The 27,374-nt window shown below is 39.4% G+C and overlaps 1 protein-coding gene across 1 annotated transcript in view; it reads right to left on the minus strand.

Annotated features, from left to right (window-relative positions):
• Positions 1-455: 455 nt before the first annotated feature.
• The window catches only part of VAT1L (vesicle amine transport 1 like), a 55,647-nt gene continuing 28,728 nt past the window's right edge, over positions 456-27,374 (minus strand). Inside the window, exons 8-9 of the mRNA XM_032700939.1 lie at positions 5,403-5,486; positions 456-3,341 (exon numbers count right to left, since the gene is read on the minus strand). Of these exons, the coding sequence (XP_032556830.1) occupies positions 3,243-3,341; positions 5,403-5,486 (183 nt within the window). The 3' untranslated portion in view covers positions 456-3,242. The remainder of the gene's footprint in view (positions 3,342-5,402; positions 5,487-27,374) is intronic.

The following is a 27,374-nucleotide window of genomic DNA, read 5'->3' on the forward strand; positions in this document are numbered from 1 at the left end:
ATGTCCTCCTGCTTTATTAGCTGATTTGGTGGTGGTTGCTTTGGACTCTAATTTAAAATTATACCCTCAGAGGATCTCAGTTTCTGAAAGGAGCTGTCTCTCTGAGGATAATTTCTGTGGCAATCTATCTCCCAGTGCAATCTGAGTCCCAAAATTCTGGAAACCAGTTTCTCTTCATATCAAATACACTTCCCTGAGCACTTAATGAATGGTGCTTATACAATATTTTGAATTTCTTAGACTATGACATTCGACATGTTATATCCAAATTGTTAATGTTCTGTAAAGTAGCACACAGCCATTTTAATAATCTCAATTAAATCCTTACCAGAAAAAATAAATTCTTCCTATATCCCACAGTGACCAAAACAAGACCTCAAATTTTCCTCTCAACCAATTCCAAGTTAATTCCCTAATGTGACCAAAATATTAGAATAAAATATGGAGGCCAAGGATAATGCTATGCTCAACATTTTATTTATATTTTTGTGTAAACATAATTTGCTTTGTAGGCACAATATAACAAAAGCTCTAAAGCAACAAATACAATTAAACAGTGTTTCAGTTCACTTCAATCAGGCTTAAGTTAAAGAGAAGCTTTCACAGTTCCTTTAAGGCAAATTGAGAAATAATTTGTTTCACTTGAAGAAACTACCCAATTGTCTCAGAGTTGTTTAAACAACACTGTCAGTAGTAAGCACAAACCTTCATTTCTGCTACAGTGAGACTTGGTCGGTAACAAGTCTCGGCTTCACCAGTTTGTACAGCACAGTCTCCACCCCTCCAGGCGCGATACTACTGCTTGTGGTCTTCTAAAAGGTACTTAGGGCTTGTGGGCCAAATTCTGCTAGCACACATCCTGCTTCCCGAATGGATACCAGAAAAAATTCCATTCATTTCAGTAGTAACCCTCCTGCATGCCATGTTAATAGCAGTAAAACACAAGAGCAGAGTTTAGCTTGCTGATGGTCATCCTCAGCTGTGTTGCACTCAGGTAGTTCCAGAAGTACTCCTCTGTACTCACTGCAATTACCTGATATTCTGCTGATCAGAAAATGGCCCTAAAATTGGTATGAATCAGCATGAAGAGTAATTTTGCCTTGCTAACAAAACCAGAAAGAACTAGCCAAAATTGTTTGATTGTTGTCCCTGTGGTGTCTGTGGCCATGACCAAGACCACCCATCTTTATTTGTCTTGCAGGGTAATTTAAGTGTAGAGCCCACCAGACTGTGGTTTAGAACAGAAGAATGGGTTTGCTATTCTGCTTGCCCTACTAATTTAAGGCCTTGAGAATGCCACTTACTGCCAGCTCGAAGGTCACCAGCAATATTGCTCACTTTGGCGTCAAATCAAAGTTCCTAGTTATGTTAAGGTCTGTTGCAGGACAACATCATTACACTAACTGCAAAACAAAATTGGGCGTGTTTCCTACTGCTGTCAGCTTATGAGTCATGAAAACTTAATGGCCTTTCCAAAAAGTCCAATTGGCAAGCCCAGTAAATGGAAAACTGTCACTGAATATATATATGTTCTTCTGTGGATAAAGTCCCTGTTTGGGCCCGATATGGCACTGGAAGTGTAGGCAAGTCTAGCTTGAAAAGAAACTCAACTACGATGAAGTTGTGCATCAACACCTAGAGAAAATGGAAGTTCTGGTTTGATTAATACTTCAAAAGCTTTTTTTGGCATTTTTCTCCACCGTTATTTCTTCTTGTTACCTTTGAATTTGTTTAGCCCAAGGGAAACTCCTTCAGAATGAACCATCTGCACAATTATCTGGCATTAGAACAGCGACTTCATGAGTACAGTGTAAAGAGATGGACATTAATACTCAGGCAGCAAGATCAAACAAACAGAAAAAACCAAGAGATTCTTCTAAAACCACACATAAAAGTCATCCAGACCCAGAAGTCTTTTCACATCGACAAAAGTCTGAGAAGACCTCCCTCTCCACTTTTCTGTATTAATTTTTTACTTCTATCACTAGAGGCTACTTGTAGATTTAGGTAAACAACTAGTCATGTCTGAGTAAATACTTTCGTTTGCAGAAAAAAGAAGATCAATTCAAAGCTGTATGGCATTATGCAAGGTCTCTGACAGTCCTTCAGCATTTCTACTGTAGGTGACTGCAGTAATTTTAAAATAATTGTTTTAACAAGATATTTGAGGACCTGAGTAGTTGCCACTTGGATGGGTGAAAGACATGGAAAAAATATTAAATTTTGTCATGTTTAGATATAGTTTCCACTAGTGGGAGGTAGATAAGACTAGCTGGTCTCTGAATACTTGATCCTGCGAGAAATTACAAACATAACTGTACATACGGAGCAGAGCTTTTGACAGAACAATTCACCTAGATAAAATGATCCCTGTGCATGACTTGTGGTAGGATTAAGGCCTAAACCTCATTTTTTGCAGAGCTAACTTCTGCAGGAGTTCAGCTCCAGCTTGATAGTTGACCACACGTTAGAGATTTCAGAGCAGCAAACTCTTGTCACCAAATTTCTTTCCACATATTGATGAGTGATCTTACCAATGCAATTTAAAAATGAAATTTAAAATTGGTTTGGGTTTTGGACACGGATAAGTCAATGTGTCCTTAAGCAGAAGAGGTTGATAAAAGTCTCTCAATTAATGAGTTCTTGCACAATTTCAGATTCCATGATTCTAAATGAGGTATTTTTGAAAATGAAGATAGGATTGCTTATGTAATGATAAAGTGTGACTGAGGAAAATGAAAACTCATCTTTGTTGCAACTTTTATTTGTGGTTCTCTAAAGGAAAAATATTTTAACACTGAAAATCCACAAACATAAAATTTTCCCTCCAGTTACTAGAATCTTCCAGACAGCAAGTGGGGAATTTTTTTTTGTTACTGTTTCCAACTTGCAAAAGAAAGCTCAAACCTCCCAAATAACTTTATGGAAAATGTTGGAATTTGCATGAGAAAGATGCCCATCTAAAATTACACAGTAAGTTAATAAGGCTTTCAAACAGAAACAGAAAAATCCATGGGACTCCTACAGGGAAATTGGGTATCACACAGAATGTCATAATACTGCACTGGATGAGAATGGCACTTGAGTTCAAAACAACAATGATCAACAGCTCATAGCTCAGCTGACTGCAAACAAATACAACACACACTGTACTACAGCATTTGTTCACTGATGCACAGAAGAGATTTCCCAGTCTTGTTCCCTTCTACTTCACCACTCTCCTGGCTCCACCGCCTCTGGTGTTACTGGATGAAGGGCATGCGCTCCTTGCTCTCATTGTCCCCTTCATGGTCCTCCTCCTCCTCTCCAGCCTCGCTTGTCTCTGTGCTGTCATTGGCCATCTGCATCAGGAGAGACAAAGGACACCAGAGTACCTTTCTCACCCTTTGATTCCTTCTCATTTCAGTTTGATTCCTTTGATAAGTGACTTTAAGAACTCAAAGACGGCAGACTCGCCACGTGAAAATAAACATTCTGCCCATGCAAAGCCTTTGCTGGCACTACAGCTAAACCCATAAGCTGTTCCCTCATGGCTTACAGCTAAATTACCTAACAGAAAACTGCTTTGCAGGACAGTTGTACACACAGACTCTGCTCTGTGCACTTGTAGTAAACTGATAGTAAGGCTCTCAGATAGGAAACAGCTGTGTAGGAAGTTTACGGAATGTGAGACCTCTGGTTTACAACGCCCGTATCCACTCTTCTGGAAACAGGCAACTTAAAAGCAGGGAATGGGATGGCTCCATCTGAGGCACGGTGTCATGAAAACTCAGAAAGCAATTTTTCTCTTTTATATATTAAAAAAACCCAATGAAGCTTTATAGAGCAGTGGATATGAGGGTGCTGGCAGAACACCCCCACGACAGAGTGCAGAACTCAGATCATACAGGAGTGGGAAGAAACTGCACTTCCATATTTTACTGAAGATACCTGTATAGGTAGTAGGCAAATGCACAAATTTGTAGTTCAAGACAGCACCTAAGGACTATACTGTGTGTTTTTTCACTTGGAAATATTTATTAAAAGCTGTGTAAAGGTGCAAGATGCTCCAGTACTTCACCCTGAAACAGTGTGACATCTCCCTGGAGGCACAAGAGTCTGGTTCACTGGGGGGGGGTAATGTTTAACAACACAGACTAGTGTGATTGGATTCTCTCATACACCCATGTTACCTCTTGTAGGATGCAGAAGATTCCTGTATTAGCTTATAACTACCACAAAACCAAATAAGCAAGGGACACATTTACTTTTTAAAGAGAAATGCAGTGATATTGTTCCTTCCCTGTTTGATTACCAGCCTATGCTGGAGATAAAAATCTCAAACACAAGCTGATTCTAATGCTCTGAAGTTACCCATATTTTTGACTTAACCCCCTTTCACGAAAGTGTTTCAAATTGATTATCACCATCTTACCAGTGGCTGTTGTGAATATCAAGAGAACAGATGGAGTAAGTGTAATAATGTTGTGCTATGCATTCTTGTTTACACTTTCAGGATGCAATTCAACTAGAAAATAATGCCCAGTTTCCACACGTGATGTCCCCAAAGCCTTCCTTTTCCTTGCAGCGACTTTGTGTGAGATTTGGGGGCAATGAGAGGCTGAGCTTGAGTTAGAGCTTAACTGTAATTCCATGTTATTTTCTGTTCTTTTGAAACAGGAGATACCTCAGGCCTGAAAGCAACTTCATACATCAGTATTGATTTAAAGTCAGTTTTTCATTACCTCCTTTACTGCTCTTTCCTACATCCTCAGTGAACGCTCAGGTGTGAGCTGGGTTCCATTCACTGCTGCTCTCTGGAAGGTTTCAGTACCATGCTAAGTGCTCCAAATCCCAGGGGAGCAGGGCTCCATCCCTACTGTCTGCCTTCAGGACACTTCTAGAAGTATTCTGGCATTATACTTCATATATTATAAAAACTAGTAAACTAAATTCCTACCAAAAGTATGTTCTGACTTTAGTATGAGGATCAGAAAGCACTTTCATGTTTGCACACTGAAGTAACAAATTGGGGGTTTTTTTTCTGTTCAATCAACTTATTAATACAGGATTTTTTTTTTTAGTGTGTGAAACATCTATTTTGGTTTTGTGAAATGTCTATTTTGTTTTCCATCACAAGGATATAAAGACATGTGGCACCTTTACCCTGATTCAAGACTTGCAGGTGCATTTTTGGAGAAGCACACGGTCATTCAGTATAGAAAAGCAACTCCTGGGTCTTCAGGAATTACATTTCACTTTAAGTTAAATACAGAAATTATGATTACTGGTGGTATTTAGGTGCCACGGATTTAGAATAAATCAGTATTAAAAAAAATTGTATGGGAACTGTCTCCAAAAGTCACTGCCAGGCTTTAACGTGTGTGTGGCTGTACAGCATGTCTGCAGTGCTTTGCACTCACCAGGGGAGTGGGTGCTTTCTCCACATCCAGAATGAGTTTTCCTATATTTCCTCGGTCATGGATTCTCTGCATGGCCTCCTTCACCTGAAAGAAAGATCACCTACTGATAATTGTCCGTCACACACAAGGAGAAGCCTGAATTCCTCCCTTCCAAAATCAGCAATATGCTTAGGGCATACTGTGTGCAAGGTCACTCAAAGAGCTGCTTGAAAAAAGACTAACAGTCAAACATATTTTAGTGAACTTGTAAGGCCTGGTTTTTGCATTGTGTTTGCCAATATGGGATGTGAGTCCTGATGACAGTTGCTGAATAACTTAACACATCCATAATGTTAATGCAGTGCCAAAGTGATGGAGAGATGAGGTGCAGAGAGAACTACAGGGAGGTGATCCTTACAGGGTGTTCATTACATTCTATCTTTCCAGAATATTTATCAAGAAGCCCTCCTTCATACTGAAAGTATGAAATGTTTTTCTAATTGACCTATGATATTCTTCAATTAATTTCCTCTGGGTTCCCACAGGGGGAATGCCATGTCCAGGCAATGGCTGGGATTAATGCAATACTGTGGGGTCTTGCTACATAAGTAAACATTTATTTACTTCTTTTTCCCATTTTTTAAATTTTTTTTAAAAAAATGTTAAATAAGTGGTGTCCTACTGATACCACTAAGACCATCTGTTTAACAGCTGGCTGCAATTAGTGCATGTGAGAAAGGAACAAAGACCTCTTCTTACGAGTGCACTGGAGAGATACTTATTTTGATGTATGAAGTTTCAGAACTCAGGAGAGCTCAGTGTTGATGAACTGAAATGGTGTGTGTGCTCAATGTGCAGCATACAAACCACTGCTAAATCACTGGCACAGGCTGCTCAGACAGGATGTGAACTCCCATCCCTGGAAGTGTTCAGGGCCAGGCTGGATGGGGCTTGGAGCAACCTGGTCCAGTGGAAGGTCTGCCCATGGCAGGGGGGTGGAATGAGATGAGCTTTAAGGTCTCTTCCATTCTATGATTCTATAAAGCACTAAAAATCAGAAAATGTCAAGAGTTTTCTCACTTTCATGGTGGGAAACTTCAGGAACTGAAAATATACACATAAAGGCTGTTCCATACCCTCATCACACTACTTTTTGCCAGCATTACAGGGTTTGTTGAGACAAAAATGAGTTTTATGTTAATAGGATTTACCATCTGTGACATAGTTCTTTGAACATTTTAAGAATAACAGTATGTAAGTTTGAAAGAAAATGCTGAGTTGGGAACTGGTGGGTCCCACAGTACATTTAGAAGCCTGAATTGAGGTCCAGGTCCCTAAAATAATACCTGAATGTCTAATGCAGCAGGATGTGTGAGATTTTTAAAGATACTAAGCAAATACAGTTTTCAACTTCCAATTAAATTTAATGGATGCTGGGCACAAAATGTCTTTCCCATCTGTCTGCCTTACTTGGAAAGCTGACTGCAGTGAACTCAGTATTGCCACTTGAATTTTGCAGAGATGTTCCCTCAATTGTTAAACACCAGACTTAAGAAAAATTCTATTAGAACAAAAGAAAAATTGCACTGCAAACACAATGGCTTTCTAACTTAGGGCATTATTGTGAATTAACCTGAAAAAACACAGTCTTATGAAACACACTGGACAGAAGGTTGACCTCTAAATATAGTCCACAAAATCATGATGCCTTTTATGAAGGTACCTTAGAGCATAAACACCACCTAACTATCCTGTCAGACTAGTTCTGCACCGTGGACAATATTCCTTTAAGAGTATCCAACAAAGACTCTGAAGAAGCAGCAGCTGTATAATTTTTTATGACTGTTGTTAACCAAATCAAGTTTTTAGGAGGTTACAGCACAGCATAAATAACAGAACTGGAGAAATCAGCAAACACACTTGCCCGTCCATTGGAATTTATAACCAGAACATCATGTGGAAAGCAGGGTATGCAACATTTATTTTAATTCGTTCCATATCATATTTAGCAAGGCAAATTTGAGAAAATGTGCTTTTCCTGCATTTTTCACATATCAAATTTAAGCCCCTGGAGAAAGGTTCAGGAGTTGTTTCCAGGACACTTGTAGGTATCTTGCAAATGCAAACAGCAGGCAGAGGCAAAGGGAACAATAAAACTTACAACAGTAATAGTGGCTATGGAATCCAGATGGAGCTATTAAAATATATAAAAACATAGAACAAAATTTGAAGAGCTGATACAACATCTGTGAATTTTAGTGTTATTTGCAACTTACCTACCCAGTAAGTCAACTTCTCTAGTAGTGCAATGCCATTCAGCACTCCATGTCTGGGTTAAGAGACCATGAGCTATTTTATAAATGAGTAGTTCTTATGTTTATGGCTGCTAACAGCCCACTTACTGAACCAAGACTGCAACTACTTGTTTCCCAAGGTGCCTGAATATTAAAATTATTCTCTCTTACCCTCTAGAAGATGCAGAGGCTTAAAAACCTTCTTTGTTATGCAAGTATGGTTAAGGCTTAAGTTGTTCTGTGCAGTTTGTATAAGAGAATTTATTTTTTCCTGTGCCTTCTGTGGAGAGTGGAGCTTCTCTAAGTTTGTGCCCCAGTGTTTGCATGTTCCCAGTGAAGAAAGTGCATCACTCTGCACTTGGTTAAAACCAGACCCAGGCTTAACTGGTAGTACAGGGAGGCATGTGGGAATCCTGGAAATTACTGGAGGATCCCTGAAGTGGCTGAAGTTTGATTCAAAATAAATATCCCTTCTAGCAGGAAGGATCACAAGGGTTTCTCTCTTCTTACACCACTGTGCCCCTAAATCCCTTTTCACCAATTATTCCATATTGGTTGCTATTTGCATTTGTCAGTTCAGAGTCAAGTAAATGGATTTTACTTTTGTTTATATGGATGAGTTAACTGAAATTCTTCTTGGGCACTATCGTGAGGGCTCTTGGATTGGAAACAGTGAAAAGGAGTGTTCATTGATCCAAAGATCTTCCATTGGAATAAAGGACAAAAACCCTCTTGGCCTCTGTTTGCTTTCATTATGGCCCAGCCCTTAGAGGGTCTGTGTCTGAACTAATGCCAAACTACAGATTTTAGCCTTGAGAGCCCCCAGTACGTATCACAGAGCTCTGCACTGAAATCAGAACTATTCTTACACAAGTGGACCACTGGTTCTTGTAGCAATGATGCAATGTGTTGATAAAGTATCCCTAAAAAACCCCCATATTTCCATTTTTTCCTTAGCCAATAATTTGTGACGTTTTTATTTTACTAAAAGCAAAAGTGAATATAACAACACCCATAAATTATTCTCCTCTGCTGAACACAGCACCAGTGTACACACTGGGAATATGGTGTGATTTTATTGTAGCCATTCTGTCTTTGGTGAGCTGATAGCAATTTCAGTTTAAAATAAAGCACAACCTTGCATAAAAAAAAGGTAGAATACTAATTATTTTGGTTTCTATTTCTACAGTAGTAAAGTACTAATAGTAGCACAGTACTAAAAGTGAAGCACTAATACTACAAGTTAGATGTCAGCTTTTAGGAATCACATTATATCCACAAATTACTTAGAGAAGTTTAATGAAGTGCTCTGTCAGCACTCCTAATTTGCAATACTCTTCTCTTTGAGAAATATATGTAAAAAAGCACAAAATTAAGCATGTTGTTATCTGTAACCACTCAGACAAAAAGAAAAGATCTCCATATTGAAAATACAAATAGCAGGCACAACACATTTTTTACTCCAACAGTATCTTCAATTCTAAAGCAATGAAAACCAAGGAGTATTCCAAACAGAACAACTAACACAACACGCTATCAGAGGCTGACATGGTATTTGGATATTTGGAGCTAGCTTCTGATTACACTGCTTTTGATCTCAGGGTGTAAAATCAGTCCATTTTAAATTGACTAAAAGGTTTTTTTCCCCCCTGAAATGCACCTTGTACGCCTGCCTTTGCTCCCTTTTCCCCCTATGTTTTCTTGGATTTTTCTTGTTTGTTTTTAGCACTATGTTTTCCACAGGTGGAATCAGTAACTGGGACAGATTTCTTGTCTGGCTTTTCGAGTCATTCATTTCAGGATCTCCACCTCTGCTGTCCTGATTCCTTTTCCTTTGGAAAGTTCCAGAATAGAGATGGTTTTGTGGGTGTAAGTCTGACCTTCTATAAGTAACATAGGCCTGAAACAAACAATTATGCTCCAACTTTCTATTGCTGTAGTCAAGCCTCCACTTATTTACCCATTTTACTTCAAACTAATTTGTTGGCTGTTTGCATTTGAAAGTAAGAGCCAACAATAATCTCTACTGAGATATTCATAAATGCTTGCTGACATTCAGTTGGCTCTGGAAATTCATTCTGCTGTTAGAATATAGCAAGAGCAGTCTACTGCCTTATAAATACAGGAAAATATAAATGGAAAATGTATTACTAATTATCTGTTGCACCATTTCACAGTGTGAAAGAGAAATGCAGCCTGCCTAAGAAACGGATGCTATTTTCAAGCCTTTGGCTATTATTTTAAACATAATGATCCATTTCTGTATTTGGCTCTTACAAGGAACCAATCTCAGGAGTAAAATAAAAGAGACTGGGAAGTTGGAACACAAAACCACTCGCTTTGCCAGTATAACACACTGGGGGCTTTAGGCCCACGTCAGGAATATGGATGTTTAATAGAGAGAAACAATGCAGGCAACATGCCATGGAAAAGCTTCCTAGTGGAAATGTCAAAACAATGCTTTTATCATTCTACATGAAGTTGTTTAGCTCAGTAATATGATTAACTGCATCAATTTTTTAAAAATAAAGTTAAACATCTACTTCAGGAAAAAAACAAATTGAAAGACGTGCAACAGAAGAGTGGATATTCTTTAACTGCATGAGGTTAAATGCAGTCTGTTGCACAAAATGCCATCTACAGATTGCAGTTTCATTTTTACAGACAACTTCTTTACCCCCTCACTCTCAGCAGGTTTACTGGATGGTGGCAGAGGATTGTGTTCTTTCTTTTCTTGGGCCCCTCTGATGACAGTGGGTCTCCCTGAGGTATATGAAAGGATTTCTGCTTACAATAAAGGAATCCTTCATTCCCCCTTTTGGTAAATCAGGCCGTAGTACAAAAGGCTAAAGAACCTTATGCCAAGGTTACAAATTTAATCCAAGCCAGAAGTGAAATTAGTTCAATTATCTCAGTGCAATCTGTCAAACTCCCCACTCATTCTACACGGTGTCGTCATGTGCTGTCGAAAAGGTGATCAGCATCCAAAGGAAGGGAACATCCCTCACCTCCAGATGGGCACAGTGAAGCAGAGCATCAGCTTAGGTTATGATCTACAAACTGTAGTTTTCCCCCTCATTAGTTCCACACCTTTAGGTTCAAGATTACTGCTTATTTTTACACATCATCTCAAAGAATCACCTTTTGTCCTCTGTTTATACACTGAGAATGTCCAAACCTTCCAGCATGCCAAGATTGCTCCCCTCTAGCCATGAAATAATCCCCTCCACTGTAACCTGTGCTGTACATATCACCCCAAAGCCTCATTTTCCAGCTGCATCCCTCCCCTCTTTAATCCTTCAACTTATTCTTCAAGCTAAAAGCAAAGACATAAGTAGCAATATTTACTCTCTGCATCTGGCCACCAAACTGAGTCTCTTCTGTCCTCATCACCTCCTATGAGCACTTTTGTCCAGTATTATTTTAAGGACCCACATGATTTTTTGTGGGTTTTTTTTCCCCCACAGAATAAAGTGTCCAACAGAGACATCTCCAAAACTTCAGTGATTCTTTACAGCAGTTCCCCAAACGGCAATGTCACTGCACACCTCAAACCCTGCACTTACTGGCTCATACCAGGTGATGCTCTTGGACAGTTTCTGAAGCCTGGACTGTGTCTCCTTAGGGGGGTGCATGTCATGTCCACAGAACCCCCATCTGATTCTAGTCCAGCCTGCTCATCACAGCTGGAGCACCCAGAAATAGTAACATCACCTTTTAACCATCTGTTGTTGCCCAGTCGGTTTCATAAATAAGTAAAAGAGATGGAACAAAGCATTTTGCAACAGCAAAATAGTTTTATCTTGAAGGCTGGCTGGCTTCTGTTTTCCAAATAACATGGACAGAAAGGAGGGAGCACCCTTTAGGCTGCTTAACCACCAGAAACAGAATCATGTCTCTTCCCAAAAGGTTGGTTTGTTTGTACTCTGTTGTCAACAAAAATTCAGAAGATAAAGAAGTAGCATAATGCAGAGGCCACACACAAGAAACAGAAACTAGGAAAGGGTTTGCTAACAGGGTCAGATAACAGTCTAAATATATGGGCACATGCTAGAAATTAAAATTCAAAGCCTGGGTTCAGAAATAGGTTAGAAAAGACAAAGAACTATGAAATTATCTCATGGGACCTTTCTAACACTCAGCCTGGTATCTGGTTTGGTATCATGCAAAACAGATTCAAAATCTACTTCACAGTCCCACTGTTCAGTAGATGTTGGAAACAAAAGCACAGCATGACAGTTACTTTTTGAGGAGAATTTGGAATATTCTTTGTACAGAAACAGATTTTGGTCCCTGTTTCACTCTTGCAGCCTCCCTGATGTCCCTGGGTTGTGTGTGAGTGAATAAGAGCAGGTTCTGGGAGGGGAGAAAAGCCTCAGCTGATAAGGGAATACCAGTAGTGTTCAACTCGAACCTATGTTCCGTAAAATGAGTATTATCCTTCAAACATGATTTTCACACAAGTCAGCACTTTCTGATCATCTCTCCCATCTAGGTTGAGCATGAACTTTCCATCAGGAGAACTCAGTATTTTCCTTATGGAAGCCAAGAGAGCTTCCTCCTGTTACCCTTGCCCTGGTCCTTTAAGTGCAGCTAAAACAAACAGGGAAAGTTTAGCTTCTGCTTGACTTCCGTGCAGGCTCTGTCTGACAGAGCAGAGCTGTCTGCAAGAGAACTCCTCACCAACAATTAATTCCTCTCTGAGCAGCCTGCAACTGCATCATGCCTGCAAAATCACATGGACAGGATCTCCATGGTGACAGTGTCATGTGGTGTGCAAACATCAGCTGGCTAGTCAAGGTTACTTTGGCAACCCAAGTGTCACAGGTAATGATCCAAATCCCCTTCAGATTTATGAAGGAGTAATCTGAATTAAAAACATGCCCATTTTTCATTCTAGGACTGGTTCTGTTCTGTTGCTGTTCATGACAGACACTATTTCAACGAGCCCAGACGAATTACAAACACTAATATCAAGAATAATTATTTAAGCATCATTTCTATGCAGTAATGGAGAAAAAAGATGCATACAGCAGTCGCTTCTAGCTGAGATACCACATAAGCAAAGCTTCAGTACTATAACTTTCATTAGTGCTACAGAGCAAAATAATTTTTGCTATCAGGCTCACTGATGTGGTCCATTAGAAAGCTGTGCTGTCTTTAATGTGGACTGTGAGCTGCATTCTAATTGCAGATGCTCTTGTCGGACCAGGAGAAGGGTTTTTCTTTCACGTCCTTGGTACACATGGCTTTTAAAACTAACACTGCACTCCAAACAAAGAAAAATCACACAGTCTGTCCTCTGGATTATGTCTGTTTAGATTTGGTCTGCGGAAGGCAAGAAACTCAAGGAACCAAGGAGAGCAGTTGCTCAGCTTGCTGGCAGCTCTGGGGGCAGTGACCTGGTACAGCATTCCCTGCAGACTCTGCCAGGGTGCTCGGGAGCAGGGAGCAGAGGTAAATCTTCCTTTTCAGCCACATTTGCCACAGCCCTGTTAAGGTTGCTTGGGCTAAGAGAAGCGACAGGCCACAGGCTCCCTGGACAGCCAGGACACACATATGGCCAGCAGCCACTGGCTCCTTTGCACTAATGACTGTGTCCTTCTACTCTCAAAAGTGACATCCGTCAAAATTTAGTCCCCTTGTTTTGCTGGCATATTTCCTCCTTGACAATCTTGAAATGTCTCTCTCATGTTTATGCAATATGAAGTCATGGAGTAGCAGTTCATTGGAAAACATACTGACTTTTTTTTTAAGCTTTTTTTATTTTTTTTTAAGTTCATTTGCAATACTTCCCTCTTCTGTACAAGCTTTTGTAGAAAAACTGTTTGCCTGTGTGATTACTGGCAATTATCATACCAGACACAGTTATTTGGACAAAATCATCATTTGCTGGTAGGGATTATTTCCCTTGGGAGCAACAGAATAACCTGTATCCAGCACAACACACTTCCATGGGAATGATCTGTATTCATGATAGGAATATTTCCCTTGCACTGTGTAGCAGAATAGCTGGCAGAAAAGTGCTTCTAGTATTTAATGGATTTTTCTGCTGTGACAAAATCCTCCAATTACCTGTTTGCGTGGGAGCTGGGGATATGGGAAGCTGGCAAACCCACATCTGCAACCTGCCTGGACTCTCCTCTCTTACCTACACCATTAATTCTGAAGAGGCCTCCCAAACTCTGCTCTCCTGGATGCTGAGGGCATGCAGCAGCTTGCATGACAGATGGAAAAGCAGCATAATATTTACAGGATTTTGAACAGGCTCTATTCCTGCCTGTGGTGAATGCAGCCAGCTCTTAAGATGCAGAAATTGAGCACTGAGAATATGCAAGAAGACACATCAAACTCAGGGTATCTGGGGCCCAATTTTCATAAATGCCTACTGGGGAAAAAAATGCATGGAGAAAACATGGATACAATCAAAATGTAAAAAGTTAGTATCACTAGCAATGATTTTGGGCTGGTTAGAGTATTTTTCCTAAAGGGGTAGGAAAGTAACTTTGATCATGAAGTCTGTTTCCTTGCAGTGAAGCAAACACATCATGTCATGTCATATCATGTCATCCTGCCAGTGCCCATCTGAAAGCCAAAATCACTTTATCCAACTCAACTGTTTATGCCCCAGTGGTTTCTCCTGCCCATGTTGAAAAAGAAAGTACTTTTTAAATCTCTCTCATCCCTCCACTGCTATTCACAGCTGCAAACAGCAGCTCTGGCCTCTATTCCCTTCTGCTGCCTGTCAGTTAGGACAGACCTTTTTGTCTGGAATACCTTTTAGCCTCTCTATGTTGCTATGGCAGCAAGACTAAAACCAGACCCAAGATAAGAAAAATGTCACAGGAATAAAAACTGACACTACAGGCAAACTCTGAGTCCTCCCTTGGCTGCTGAAGATACCTATTAAGTGATACATCTTCTAGATGGGGAGCTACAGCTGCAGAACTGTGCTGTTTTCACTCTTTCCTTATTCCTATAAGCTCCTGCTGACGTCAATGGATATTTGTTTTGTCTCGGTAAAACTCTAAGAAAAAGAGATTTAAAGCCTTGTAATTACAGAATAACTGAGCCAAATCTCACCAGCCTTTACTTACGGAGTCAACAGGGATAAAGCAGGAAAAAAGGCTGAATCAAAATCAAATTAAATATTTAGAAGAACTAAACAGTAGTGTCTAGACTATCAGTTTGGTGGGAGCTTTTCTACATGATAAAAGAGAAAAAAACTTGAAATCTGATCCATCAACACAGAGAATTCCATCAAGTTAAGATGGGTCAGGGGTATTCAGCACTTTGACAGTTAAAGACTAATGTGTTGGTTGCAGAGAAGTGCCATAGAATGGACATCTCTCTAAGACTATCTAAGACTATCCCATGCATTATCTCAGAACCCGCACAGAGCAACAACAGACACCAGTTTTGATTTAAATTTGCACAGTTTTTCTCTGTATTACTTATTATTAAGATAAGCTTAAAAGAAAAGTGATTTTTTTTCCTCCACGAACGTGGAAAATAATTATCTTACTAATTTCAAAGTCAAGGGTTGCTTCTGAGGGGTAGAGATTTGGTGACGAAATCCCTGGAACACAACTGGGTAGAAAAGACACATCTTGTGAATCAGGATGAAGCTTTAAGGATCCTGTGCTGGAATTTCTTTTAGAGCAGCAATAAAGCCAGAACTCCTAATCTATGCCTGTGAGCCACTGACTCCCTGCTGCTGGCTGAGCCTTTGGGATTGATGGCAGAAGTTACAACAGCATGTTCCCAATTTCCCCTAGGAAGATGGCTTTAAGCACATCAAAGCCATGAGCAGAGGAGCTCAGAACTGGTCACCTTCATGCTGCCTTTTTCCACTCTGAGCATTAATGCATCTCACAGTAAGTTGCAGCAAACTGTGCACACAGGGATGCCCCAGACACCCCTGAAGCTTGGGGTATTCAGGAGTGTTAGTGGTTCAGATTCTGCTCTGGTGAGGCTGGTTTGGTCTGCTGCAGCAGCTCTTACACTGGGGAAAATTTCTTTACCTGCAAAGGATCTCTGGGAATCGCAGGCAAAGAAACAGGCCCTCTGTATTTGGTTAGGATGCAGCACTCTCCTGCCTAAATTGAATTCATATATAATGATCGGTTTGCTGTATTCCTGTATTCCATCACAATCTGTTTTAACAAATTACAGCAGGAAATAAACTTTATTACATTCATCACTATGCAATTAAAAAAAAAAAGACATCTTACATTGTTATTGACTAGCAAGCTCCATGCCATGGGTTTTCAAACTCTTTCCTCAGCAATGCTGCCCTGTGATGTCTTTGAAAAATGTTTTGAGAAAAACTGCACCAACCCAAAAGAACATCTTATTTGTTCTCTTTCATGTCATCCTTACAAGTGCCATTAAACTCTCCCTCTCCTCCACCTCCTGAACTTGCAGACTCAATTCGAAGCACTAATTCCATCAAAGGGGAATGTTGCTGCCTTGCAGCAGCAATCCTGCCCTGTTTCTTCCCCGTGGGAATCTGGCAAACAGAGATCCCTCTTCACACCCAAGTGAAAGATCAGTTGGCCTCTCTGGAACAGCCATATGGGAACTCCAAGTCTGAAGTACTCCCAGAAGCACAGTTTTTCACAGGGACCATCTAAACACTTGCAGGACATGGCTTTAAGACAGAGGAATTTTTGATTTGACACCATATTCCCAGTTGCCTCTGAGCTAATTAGCTTCAAGGTGTTCCAAGTCAATCCATGTCTTATCTCTGCCTCTGGGTAAACGGGCCCAAACATTGTCACTTGAGGCTGGGGGGATCCCAACAAAGCAGCTTGCAAAGGGGATTCCTGAACATGCATTTACCAAGAATCAATGACTATTCTACCACGTTTTGGACACATATGCAGTTACACCAGAACACACATGAACTACCAAAGACCAGGCTCTTTTCTGCAGGGCCTCCACTCAATCTGAGCGACACGTGGGACTGTGGGGCCCCCACTGCCGAGGTTCCAGGCACAGCACACTCGGCATTACCTAATTAGACCTTCACAGTGACAGCAGCTGTGGATATTATTTGTGGATTTAACACTGCTTCACTGTATGGCTGAGTGCAAACATCTGAATTCCACGCCCTGGTTTCTTTAAAACAACACACAGTATTTACACAGTTCACAGGAACAGAGCTGTGTGCCAGCACATCCATCAGGTGGCCCTTCCAACCACACCACAGCTTCAGTGTACAGGCTACTACAATTGTGAGTGTTGAGGGTCAAATAACGCAACAACATTTTGCCAGAAAGCTCAGAGTGCCCGTTCCAGGTGCCATTTCTTTCATAGTCTCTAACTAGCAGCCCTTGCCATCTCAGAAGCTGGAGAATGGTGGACATGGAACCCTGTTCTGACCTCATATGATGCAGATCTACACACCCCATTTGGGTTTGTGTCTGTATGCATAAGATAATTTGTACTATCACTTTTTTGCTACTACAGTGAAAAAAAAAAAACCTATTCTTTTTTAAATGTATGTGTAGACCAAAAGCCCTACCAATTATCTTAAGGATACAACAAAACCAAAACTCCAAGTGTGGCTACTTTCTTGATCTTTCCCAAGCTTTCATCAGCATCTGTTTATTCAAACTTCTGTTTACTGACAACAAAAGAGTTTATTTTATATAAAGGAGATTTTTTTGTGTGTTTACCTCTCTAGAGAGGATTTGCTTTGTTTCAGGAAGCTGCAAAACTACACAAAACTACACAAAATGAAGGTCCTTTTTTTATGTCCTATTATTTTACCATCACTCCATGATGATGGCCTGTATTATTTCCACCTCATTTGTCTTTCTGGCTTGTTCCAGTTCTCCAATCCACCAGATTAATAACTAATAACTGGACCTTCACAAAAAACCTAATTTCTCACTAGATTCCTTCTTTCCTTAGATTGCTGAGATTGCTGATTCTGCCTTGCTTTCTTCTACTTGAACCTTGCAATAAGATCCTCCCTCATGAAAACATGTCTTTTTCCTGTACCTTGCCCAATGGCAGGTGATTTTTCTTAGAACTCAGGCACAAAACCTGTGACCAACATGGCTTCTGCCACTAACACTGCATCTTATTTTCTAAACAATTCAAATGAGTCAAATATTTCTCTCCCAAAGGCCTTCTATTACATATTCCTCAGACTCTTCCTTCAGCTCTATTTTGAACTATTTATTTCACAATATGGGACCTTAAAATCAGTAATAAAAAAGGGAGAAATTCCTGTACAACCTCACTGCTTATTCCAAGGAACTTGAAGTCTTCCTTTATTACTTCTATGAAGAAGAAATTGTGCTTTATTCCAGAACCACTATTCCAAACCATGGGATCTAAACTTAGTGATTAAAAAAAATACAGCAAATGTTCAGTCTCCCAGATGGTAAAGAGGTAATCAGTAAAAAGCCTTGATACTCTAATTTCCAAAGTCTGAGAAGCTTAATATACAAATCCACCTACTAGAATCAGGTTACCAGAACACAGTAATATTGTGTTTTTGAAAAATATCTCCATGTCCTTTTGTAACAATGGCTTATCTTCATTAAAATCCATCATCATTGAGTAAACTAATTATGCAAATTCCTGAAACTCATCAAGGTAAATACCAAAGGTCTCTAAAGATACCAATGAGAAAATACTTTGATTTCTTGTGTAATTTTGTTTTGTTTTGTTTCAGAAATTAGTGCCATGAGGACTGCAAATCTAATTATTCAAAAGTCATCACAGTATTTTTTGATTATTCAAAAAGCTAAGTCGGATCTTACCATTGGGTGCCACTCTGTAACTTGATTAAAATTATATTTAAACAAAACCAAAACACACTGATACATTAAACTGTAATACAGTTGTAATATTAGAGAGTATGATTCATGCTTAGCCTAAGTTTGAGCTACACTGCTTTACAGCAAGATTGAAATCATTAATCTAGGCAAGAGGAAAGGTATTTGAATTTTATCTTGTTCACTAGTTGACAGTTTGACGATACATACTGCAGCCCTATTTGCTTTATTACTTAATATTTCTCCTGGCACTGTTAAAAAATGTCTCATTCTAAGCCTACATTAAAGATCTTCACGTTAGCATTGTACCAGTGTGATTGCTATAAAATTGATTTAGTTTACAGCAAGTTTAATGCTCATGTGTGAGCACTCATTCAGCTCAGCATCACATTTTATCGACCCAAATCAAAACGTGATGTAATTGGTACTGGGGAGCCAAAGCACAAGTGTCCATGTGATAGAATGTCCCTGATGCAGCCAAGGCAGTTTCTAATCTAATTCAATTAAACTTGCATGTGTAGAGACACACAATGCCCCCCAGCATGTACACTGGCTACAGAAATGCAGGAGAATAGGCAAGAACTTCAATAACACACATTTTCCTAGCTCGAGGCCAAGGTAGGTTTAACTTGGAATTAAGCTGGATGTTTCCTTTACATTGAGGGAAAAGACAGAGTACTGTGTTAGTGCTCCTAAAGAGTTCAAAGGTTATGCCCTTCTTGCTGAGGAAAGTTTAAGATCTTTAAGATATTTTACACCCAGCATATAACCACAGCATGGAACAGAAAAAAACCCTCAGGTTCTTCTCAAGGTTGTAGGTATTTGGTGGTGGTCACGAATTAACTTTTACACAACCTTTACTGTACTAAACTAAACACATTTAAACAAAGATTTCGACCTGTTTGTGATGTGTGAGGCTTTATTTCTTATAGATACAGCCTACATTTCCAGATGTGTGCAAGTACCATCTTCAGACCCTGAGCTTTGACACTCAAACTACCATCCTCGGTACAATCAAAACTCTGGGAAATCAGTTGTTCATTTGAAACTCTTCAATTACATTCCTTCCTTTTAGTATTGTTTTCTCAAAGTCAGTCATTGTAACAGAGATTTTCCCTACAAAATACCCTTGTGTTCAATCGTTCCCACCAGGTTAATATATATATATATACACATATGAACCTTTTAGTATCAACAACGCATCTGCTTTGCTGCCTCAGTGTAAATTTATATCATTATCTGTAATGAGCAACAATATCATTACTAAACTGCAATACCACATAAAACTCTCAATTATCACATTAAATTTGGATTATGTTATGCTAAGAGATATCTTTATGCCCAAGAGTAATTTTACTTTTAAAACTCATCTGTGTTTAAAACGATTGAAAAGAATACATGAGCTATTTTCATTAGATGAGAACAATTATCTTGATTAATGATTGTTATGCACTAAAATAAGGTGTTATTTTGAGAAAATCATGGCATTTTGTTCGGGGTAAATGATGAAAACCAGAAAAGCCAACTTGCTTCCAACTAGAGTTCCCTACTGTACTTACAGAAGGAGAAGTTAATCATAGTACACACTAATGTTGTAAAATGCTATAATAGCTTAATGCTTTAAGACTTTAAAAATCACATGACAGGGAATAAAGGCAATCTGGTAACCTAACTAGACTACTAGTATGAAAGAAAAAATAAATGAAACCAACCCAGGAGATTATTTTTGTGCTACTGCTCAAGAGATTTCCAAGATTTCTACCAGTCTGTCAAAACTAGTCATCAACATGATTAGTTCCTGAGAGACAAACTTGGTTTTGCTGATGGAATTGATAATTTCCTTTGGCTGCTGTTACATAGATACACCAATAAGCAGATCCCAGGAGAAGAGAGAGAATGTTAGAAACCTTAGAAAGGCATTCCTATGACCAAAAAGGCCAATTTAATTTTATTTAATTACCAGAGTTCAGTATCTACTAACATCTAAATGTCCCTCTACGGTAGCTAAAAGCTTATGCCAACGTTTTCTCTTTATGGGTCGAGCACCCAAAATTCCCCAAAGCAGAAAAATGTGAGGTAGAATTTACAGCACCTACTGGTGTTTCTCACCACACTAACACAGCAGCCTCTGAAAGCATTTCATTTCCTTCTGTTCTATTAACCTTTCTGCTCCCTGTCAGTCATGGAAGAAGGGCACAGGGGTGATGCCACCAATGCAGCACCATTTAGACAAAAAGGACCCACCAAATTTAAGTATACAGAGATATTTTCATTACTTTTATTTCCCACTGCCTTTTGATTCTTTCCAGTGACTTCTTAAGCGGCTTTCCAGGCATTAATTGATTAATGAAGTAATAGACTCATAGATTACAGCCAGAAAAAGAAACAACTAGTCTGATTTTTTAGGAAATCAAGTGGCCAAAACCTCATCCAAAATCATCAGGGATCTCTTCCCAGTCTGAAAATGGGAAGGTTTCAAAGGCAGGAGGAACGCAAATTATTTTCATTCTCTACTGTGCCAGACATATAGGGATGACCTCTCTAATCTCTCCCAACATCACCAAGTAGATTTCATTATTTCTCTCTCTCTTTTTTTTAATCCTTAGCATCTGTGAAAATAGGTCTTTCTTTAATTTGAACTGAGACCAAAAAAAGTTTCTGAGAGAATGCAATCACGAGGAACTGTTAACACAAAGCTCAGATTTCTCCTTCATGCTCCCCTGAAAGAAAAGATGAATTTCTCACCCTAGCAGTCCCTGCCAGCTGAACTTCACTGACCAAGACCTTTCTTCCCAAACCAGTCAACTAATTAACAAAGAAGTGTGAGTGGAATTTTTTGACAGAGGGAAGTCCTTGGTTCCATTCACAGGCTCTGTGGTTTAAACTACACACATTAACAATGCACAGTACAAGACTGAAGCGACATCTAAATGTGGCTTTGGAAACTTAGTCTCTAAATGTTCTCCCTTTAGTACCTGCTACTTTTGTCTAGTGAGTTTCATTCACAGGATCCAATAATTATTTCTGAGTGAAAGAAAACAGTCATTGTTCTAGACCTTAAGAATTCCTTGCCAATTAGTGGTACTACCAACTCTGTGGAATGGGAGACACAGTAAACTTTCTGTTAGAATTCATTTAAAAGTATTTCTGCTGGTGGGTGCAATGTATTGGCATATATTTAATCTACCTGCAAGTCTGGGAGAAGGCAGGTGGATGTTTCCTTGCATTATCAGGTACAAATTAAAAGGAACAGATTGAGGCATACTTGGATCAAGGGTATAAAAGCAAGTAGCTTTTATTCTCTAATACTTCATGATGAGTGTAGAAATTGTTTTTGAATAGGGAAATGACTCCATGAAACCCTGTTTTCCTGACTCTTGAGAACAGTGACACAGACAGTAAAAATGAAGTGGAAAACAACTGTGCTAGAGCCATTATTCAAGATAATCAAAGAAGAAATATACTCTATCTTCTGGAGTTACACACACAGGTTGGTGATTTTAAAGGTGTCGTGGATGTCTACAGCAGAGCTTTCCCTAACTAGATCTCTGTCTCCTTGCAGGGGAACAGTATCACCATATCAGTTCAATGCATAAGGAATGTGTGCCAATTTATTACTTAGAAGTCAGCTAATATATTTCAGAAAGCAGACTACTCCTGTAAAATACTGCTTCTTCACAGTAATTTATCAGCAGCTTGCTCAATGTAACAGGTTGGTCCCTATTTTTCTAATACATGGCAGAGCAGTTTTCCCCATATCCAATCTCCTGCTGCTAATTTAATTAACTGGAAGCATGTGACTAGTTTCTCTTCAATAGTACACATTTTTTTCTTGAGAGGAACCTATCAATGCTTCCCATATTATTCTCCTGCCTACTTCCCCAAGCCCTCACATGATCCTTTAGGAGCCAAGTCCACATGTTCTTTCCCTTTGGCCTGTAGTTCCAGAAAGCTCTTATCTCTGTGGCACACAAGGGCAGACAGAAAAGACAGCCTGTCCTGACCCAGAAACATGTATCATGACTCACCTTCAACCTCCAGTGTCTCATGCCTTCCAGAATGTATTTTCTGCCTGTGTATCTCCATAACTAATTAATTCTTAGCAGAGTGCTTACTAAGTAGATGAGAAAAGTGCTGTAGCTGCAGGCTGTATTTATGTTAATTGAGAGGTTTAGTCTCACACTAGTCAGCTTCTAACCTTTGTGACAGCAACATATGAACCAATGCTCATCAGAAATATTGCCAAAATACTTTTCCATGTTTGCCACTTCATTCCAAAACATGAAAATACAATTCCCCTGCAAATAAACAGCTTAGTGACCTCTGGTAGAACACACACCACTCTGAGACCAGAGCTCTGGATCACAGAGGCTCTGAGATGCTGATACCCAGCCCAGGGCCTTGGCTGTGAGGGGCCAGAATTAGAAATTAGAGATTTTCAGGCTGATCCATGATCTTTACACTACCATGTTGTATGGCCTCAGGCAAGTGATGATATCCACCATCTCTTTTGTTATTTATCTACTAAATGGGTATTATATCACAAATATTCTCAGTGTGCATAAAGGAACATTCTGAAGATCCAAGATGGCAAAATCGTTTAAACACAGGTATTCAACTGGCAGGCTAGACAAGGCAAGCTAAATTTCAGAAGCTGCAAAACAAAGTAATAGAAAGCACAGAGCTGGAATAAATTACTAGTTTAATTAAATTCTGTTCATGTAGCTTGAATTTCACACAGTGTTTATGAATAATTTATAGCAATTGAAAAGAATTGACTTCTGCTTACACACTTAACGAGTGAACTCTAAGCTTCCTAAAACAGCTCATTTACCCAACCTGATTTTGTGGCAATCACAGCCAATGTCATGTATCTGGGGCCGTATTATGAAGGCATGGTGCCTCTACAGAAGTCTTCTCTTGCTTCTTTCTCAGGCTTTTAATAAAATCATAATCATGTTACACTGACATCAACAGTGTGTGAATCCAAAAAGACCACTGGGTTATGCCATCACTTCCTGAAGGGTAGAATAAGTTATGAAGTAACATGGAGTCCCGTTAAACAGCATTACATGGGGAAGAAGTGCAAATGAAATTATACAGGCACTTCATAGGAACACAGTAATTCATGTAAGAGCAGCGAGGATCCCATAATCAGGTATACACAATGTTTTGGAGGGAAAAATACCTAATTAATCTCCAGTACTTTCAAGGTATGTTTTATTCATCTGAGCATATAGAATCAAAATTATTTTGAGTTTTAATTACTATTTACTTCATATATGCATCTTGGGAAAAATTCCATGTCAAGTCTAAATTGAAAATCACCTTACTCATGGTTCGGTTTTCAGTCATTTAGAATTTGTTTTCACTACATTTAATGCCAGTGAGGTAAAATTCAAGTGGAATAGCTTTCCCCTTACTCTGAGCCTAGAGAACAGAAAGCTTTGAGGGCTGCAGGAAGGATGGAGAGGGACTTTGATCAAGGTCATGGAGTGACAGGGCAAAGGGGAATGGCTTTTCATGACCAAGGGAAGGGTTAGATGGGACATTGGGAAGCAATTCTCCCCTGTGAGGGTGGTGAGGCCCTGGCACAGGTTGCCCAGAGAAGCTGTGGCTGCCCCATCCCTGGAAGTGTCCAAGGCCAGGTTGGACAGGGCTTGGAGCAACCTGGGCTAGAGGAGGGTGTCCCTGCCCATAGCAGGAGATTGGAACTGCATGGTCTTAAGGTCCATGATTCTATGATTCCCAAATTGGAAAGATATTTTGGCCTCTGTGTATATTTTGACTGCAAACACAGAAGCAAGCTGCCCTGAATTATTCAGGTTTTGCTTCTCAGTCTGCTTTCCCCACATCTCTGTTTTCAAACCTGTTGCATCAGTTCCTTGCATTTTTGCATGCTTTGATAACTGCATGAAGCTTGTATCAAACTTGTGTTAGACCTGTTTGTATACAACGAAACAACACTGATGTACAGATAAAACACTTAAATTTACTTTGAACTCCGGGTATTTATTTCGTACAGTCAGAGGGAACAGAATCCACACACAGGAAGAACAAAGAGAGTTACAAGGCAGCATCAGAGGACAGTGTATCTGCAGAGTTAATTACTGTACATCAGGAAAGCTGTTCATGAAGAACTGCAAAAGAATTTGTTCTGTCAAAGAAATAATCACAGCACTAAACCAAGCAGAGTCTGTTCTGTAGTGCAGAGGAGCAAGCACAGCACAGACAACACCAGCACGCTCGTGGGAGGTTTCACAGAGTGAGTTACAGTTCCCTCTCTCGACACTATAATACTGCAAAGTAAATTGTTTTATGCTTATGGAAAAATTAATCTTTTCTGTATTTCAGGGAGGGTGATTACTTTGGTTATAAATGTACTTCCACTTTTATCATGGTGCTCTGTTATTCTGAATACCCTGAAGAACAAATACAGGTTTTAAATGCTATAGAAGTCCTTGACTTCAAAGAAGGCACAGTTTGTTCTGCTGGAGAATGTTTTCATCAAGCAGAAAAGACAAAATCCTTCACATGCTATTATAGTATAACTTTAAAAACAAAAATAGACCCGAGATGGCATTTAGTATTCCTAACAAGGTACCAGCCTGATCTGATACTATTAGATTGCCCTCTTTCTATGTTAAAAGTAACTAATAGGTCAATTTTCTCCATGTCTCACCATGGTGATACATGACAGGCTTTTTGCCCTGAAGCCAAGATCAGAGAAAGGCATAAATAGCTTTTGATGAAATTAAAGTCTCTGCTTTAGGGGGCTCACTGTTATTATTCTGTTATCATGGGTTTAAGCTCTCCCGTCCCCCCGCCTCAAATAATGATACTGTTGATATCTAAAAGCCTGCACTGAGATGGTAATTTATATGAGAGGATGGGTTCAGTGGAAAAACACACGTTTACAGTACCTGACTCATTTGAAGCCACTGAGCAGAGCTAAACTCAGACATATTGTGATTGCCTTGCCCTCCCCAAAACCTGCAATAAATTCTGAACAGAAAGTCTTCCTTCATCCAGTCCTCATCACTGGATTGCAACTCGACAGGGCTGAGATCTTAATCGAAGGTTTCTACTCTTTTCCTTTGCATGCTGATAACACTGGCAGCTAACCCAGAGAGCACAAAGGATGTAAGAACAGCAACCTGGGAGAAAATGTTAAAGGAAATTTTTGTATCAGCAGGTATTCTATAATGTCACTATAATGTGATTAGGTGCACTGCATTCCCTTAGCTTTAGGTTCTTAAACACAGCTTGGGTTTCTTTAGCAATTTACTACAGAGAAAAGCTCTGGCTTCAAGAGCAGGAAATCTCACTTATATAAAAACTGTACTTACAGCCAGACCTGCAACATCTCTCATAATTATTAAGCCAAAAATACCCAGTGACTGATTGTGCGGTGATCATTACAAACTAAATTAAGGTGCAGGGCTCTTTCCACTTCTGTACTCTATGCACTGACCACTGTGCACAGTCATGAGAGTTCTCTGACACTCCTATCAAGATCTGTGAGAGTATTTAGTGCCTTGATTCCACTCATTTCAATCAGCTGAGTGCCATGGTGTATTCCTGGATCTGGGCTACAGTTGTTGCACTACTATTCACCTAATGAGGTGTCGCTAAAGATGATATTGCATTATCACTCAAAAACAACAGCACAGAGGGACTACTATAAGGTATCAGCCAATTGTTGATATGTTATCAGATTATCCTTACTTTTTAAGAGTCGGTAACAACTCTATTCCACAGGTTTCAGTATCTTCATCACTCTTCCTGGCCCTAGAGCAGTACCAGTCTTTGATATCATTATTACTACGTAACTGCACTCTTTTAAATTATTTGAGAGACAAGAGTGCTTTTTGAAACAGGCAGTCTACGGGGAGGGAAAGATGACTCAGACATTTTGACAACATGGACCATGACTGGCAGTTTCTGTGCAAGAATTTTTGGGGTTTGTTTCACACACTCACTGCTGCCTTTAACTGCTGTAAATCACCAAAGAAGGTGAATATAACTTCTGTGTCAATAACCCATTCTACCTTGAGCATGCATTTTCTTTTGCAACTACAGACATGAAAAAACACAGAATTTTAATAGAATAGTGCAACATGCACATTTTTGTTCAGCAAACTAGATTTTTTGAGAACCTTCAGTTTTCATGCTGCTTACTAATCTCAAATTGTCATCTGTGTAAAGCCAAAGACTTACAGACCCTCAGGAGAATGCTAATGTATAAATGTGCTACAAATTAATCAGAATGAAGTCGAGTGACTAACTGGAAATTAAGGATCAGATAAGTAGTCACTGACAAAGAAAAAACCACAACAAATATTCACTGAATACCAATCCTGTTTTAAACTCTACTATCTGTAATGCAACGCAATCTTACCAGACAATCAGCTTTCTACTCCAGAACAGCATTTTAAGCATGCACCATCTACAAATCATCTCATCTTCTAAACACTTGAATGCATAAACAAATAGTTGCAAAACAGCAAGACATCTCACCAGCAGCTAATTTATTGTATGACTTCACTCGTCTCATGATGAATAATTCCCAAGTTGGATTTCCATTTTAAAGTATCTATGGCTTTTATTACTGTCTCTTAGTTAAATCCTTCTTACTTTCACACAATAAAATGGTTCTAATTGCCTACTTGAGAAAAGACTTGACTTTACTAGGATTTATGGATGTAAATTTCTGATTAAAATTACCCTTCCCAAACAAACACCAGCAGCTAACACAGCAATACAAATACTTTTGTTCCACAGCAGTAGTCAAGAGTCTAGACCCCGACCTTCCTTGTGTCAGTAATAATCTGAAGAAATACACTTATTCTCTGAAGAAAACTGAGTCACTTCTAAGTTTCTCTCTTGGGTCAGTTGGTAAA

Source organism: Chiroxiphia lanceolata, chromosome 13, assembly GCF_009829145.1.
Source record: "Chiroxiphia lanceolata isolate bChiLan1 chromosome 13, bChiLan1.pri, whole genome shotgun sequence".
Classification (NCBI taxonomy): Eukaryota; Metazoa; Chordata; class Aves; order Passeriformes; family Pipridae; genus Chiroxiphia; species Chiroxiphia lanceolata.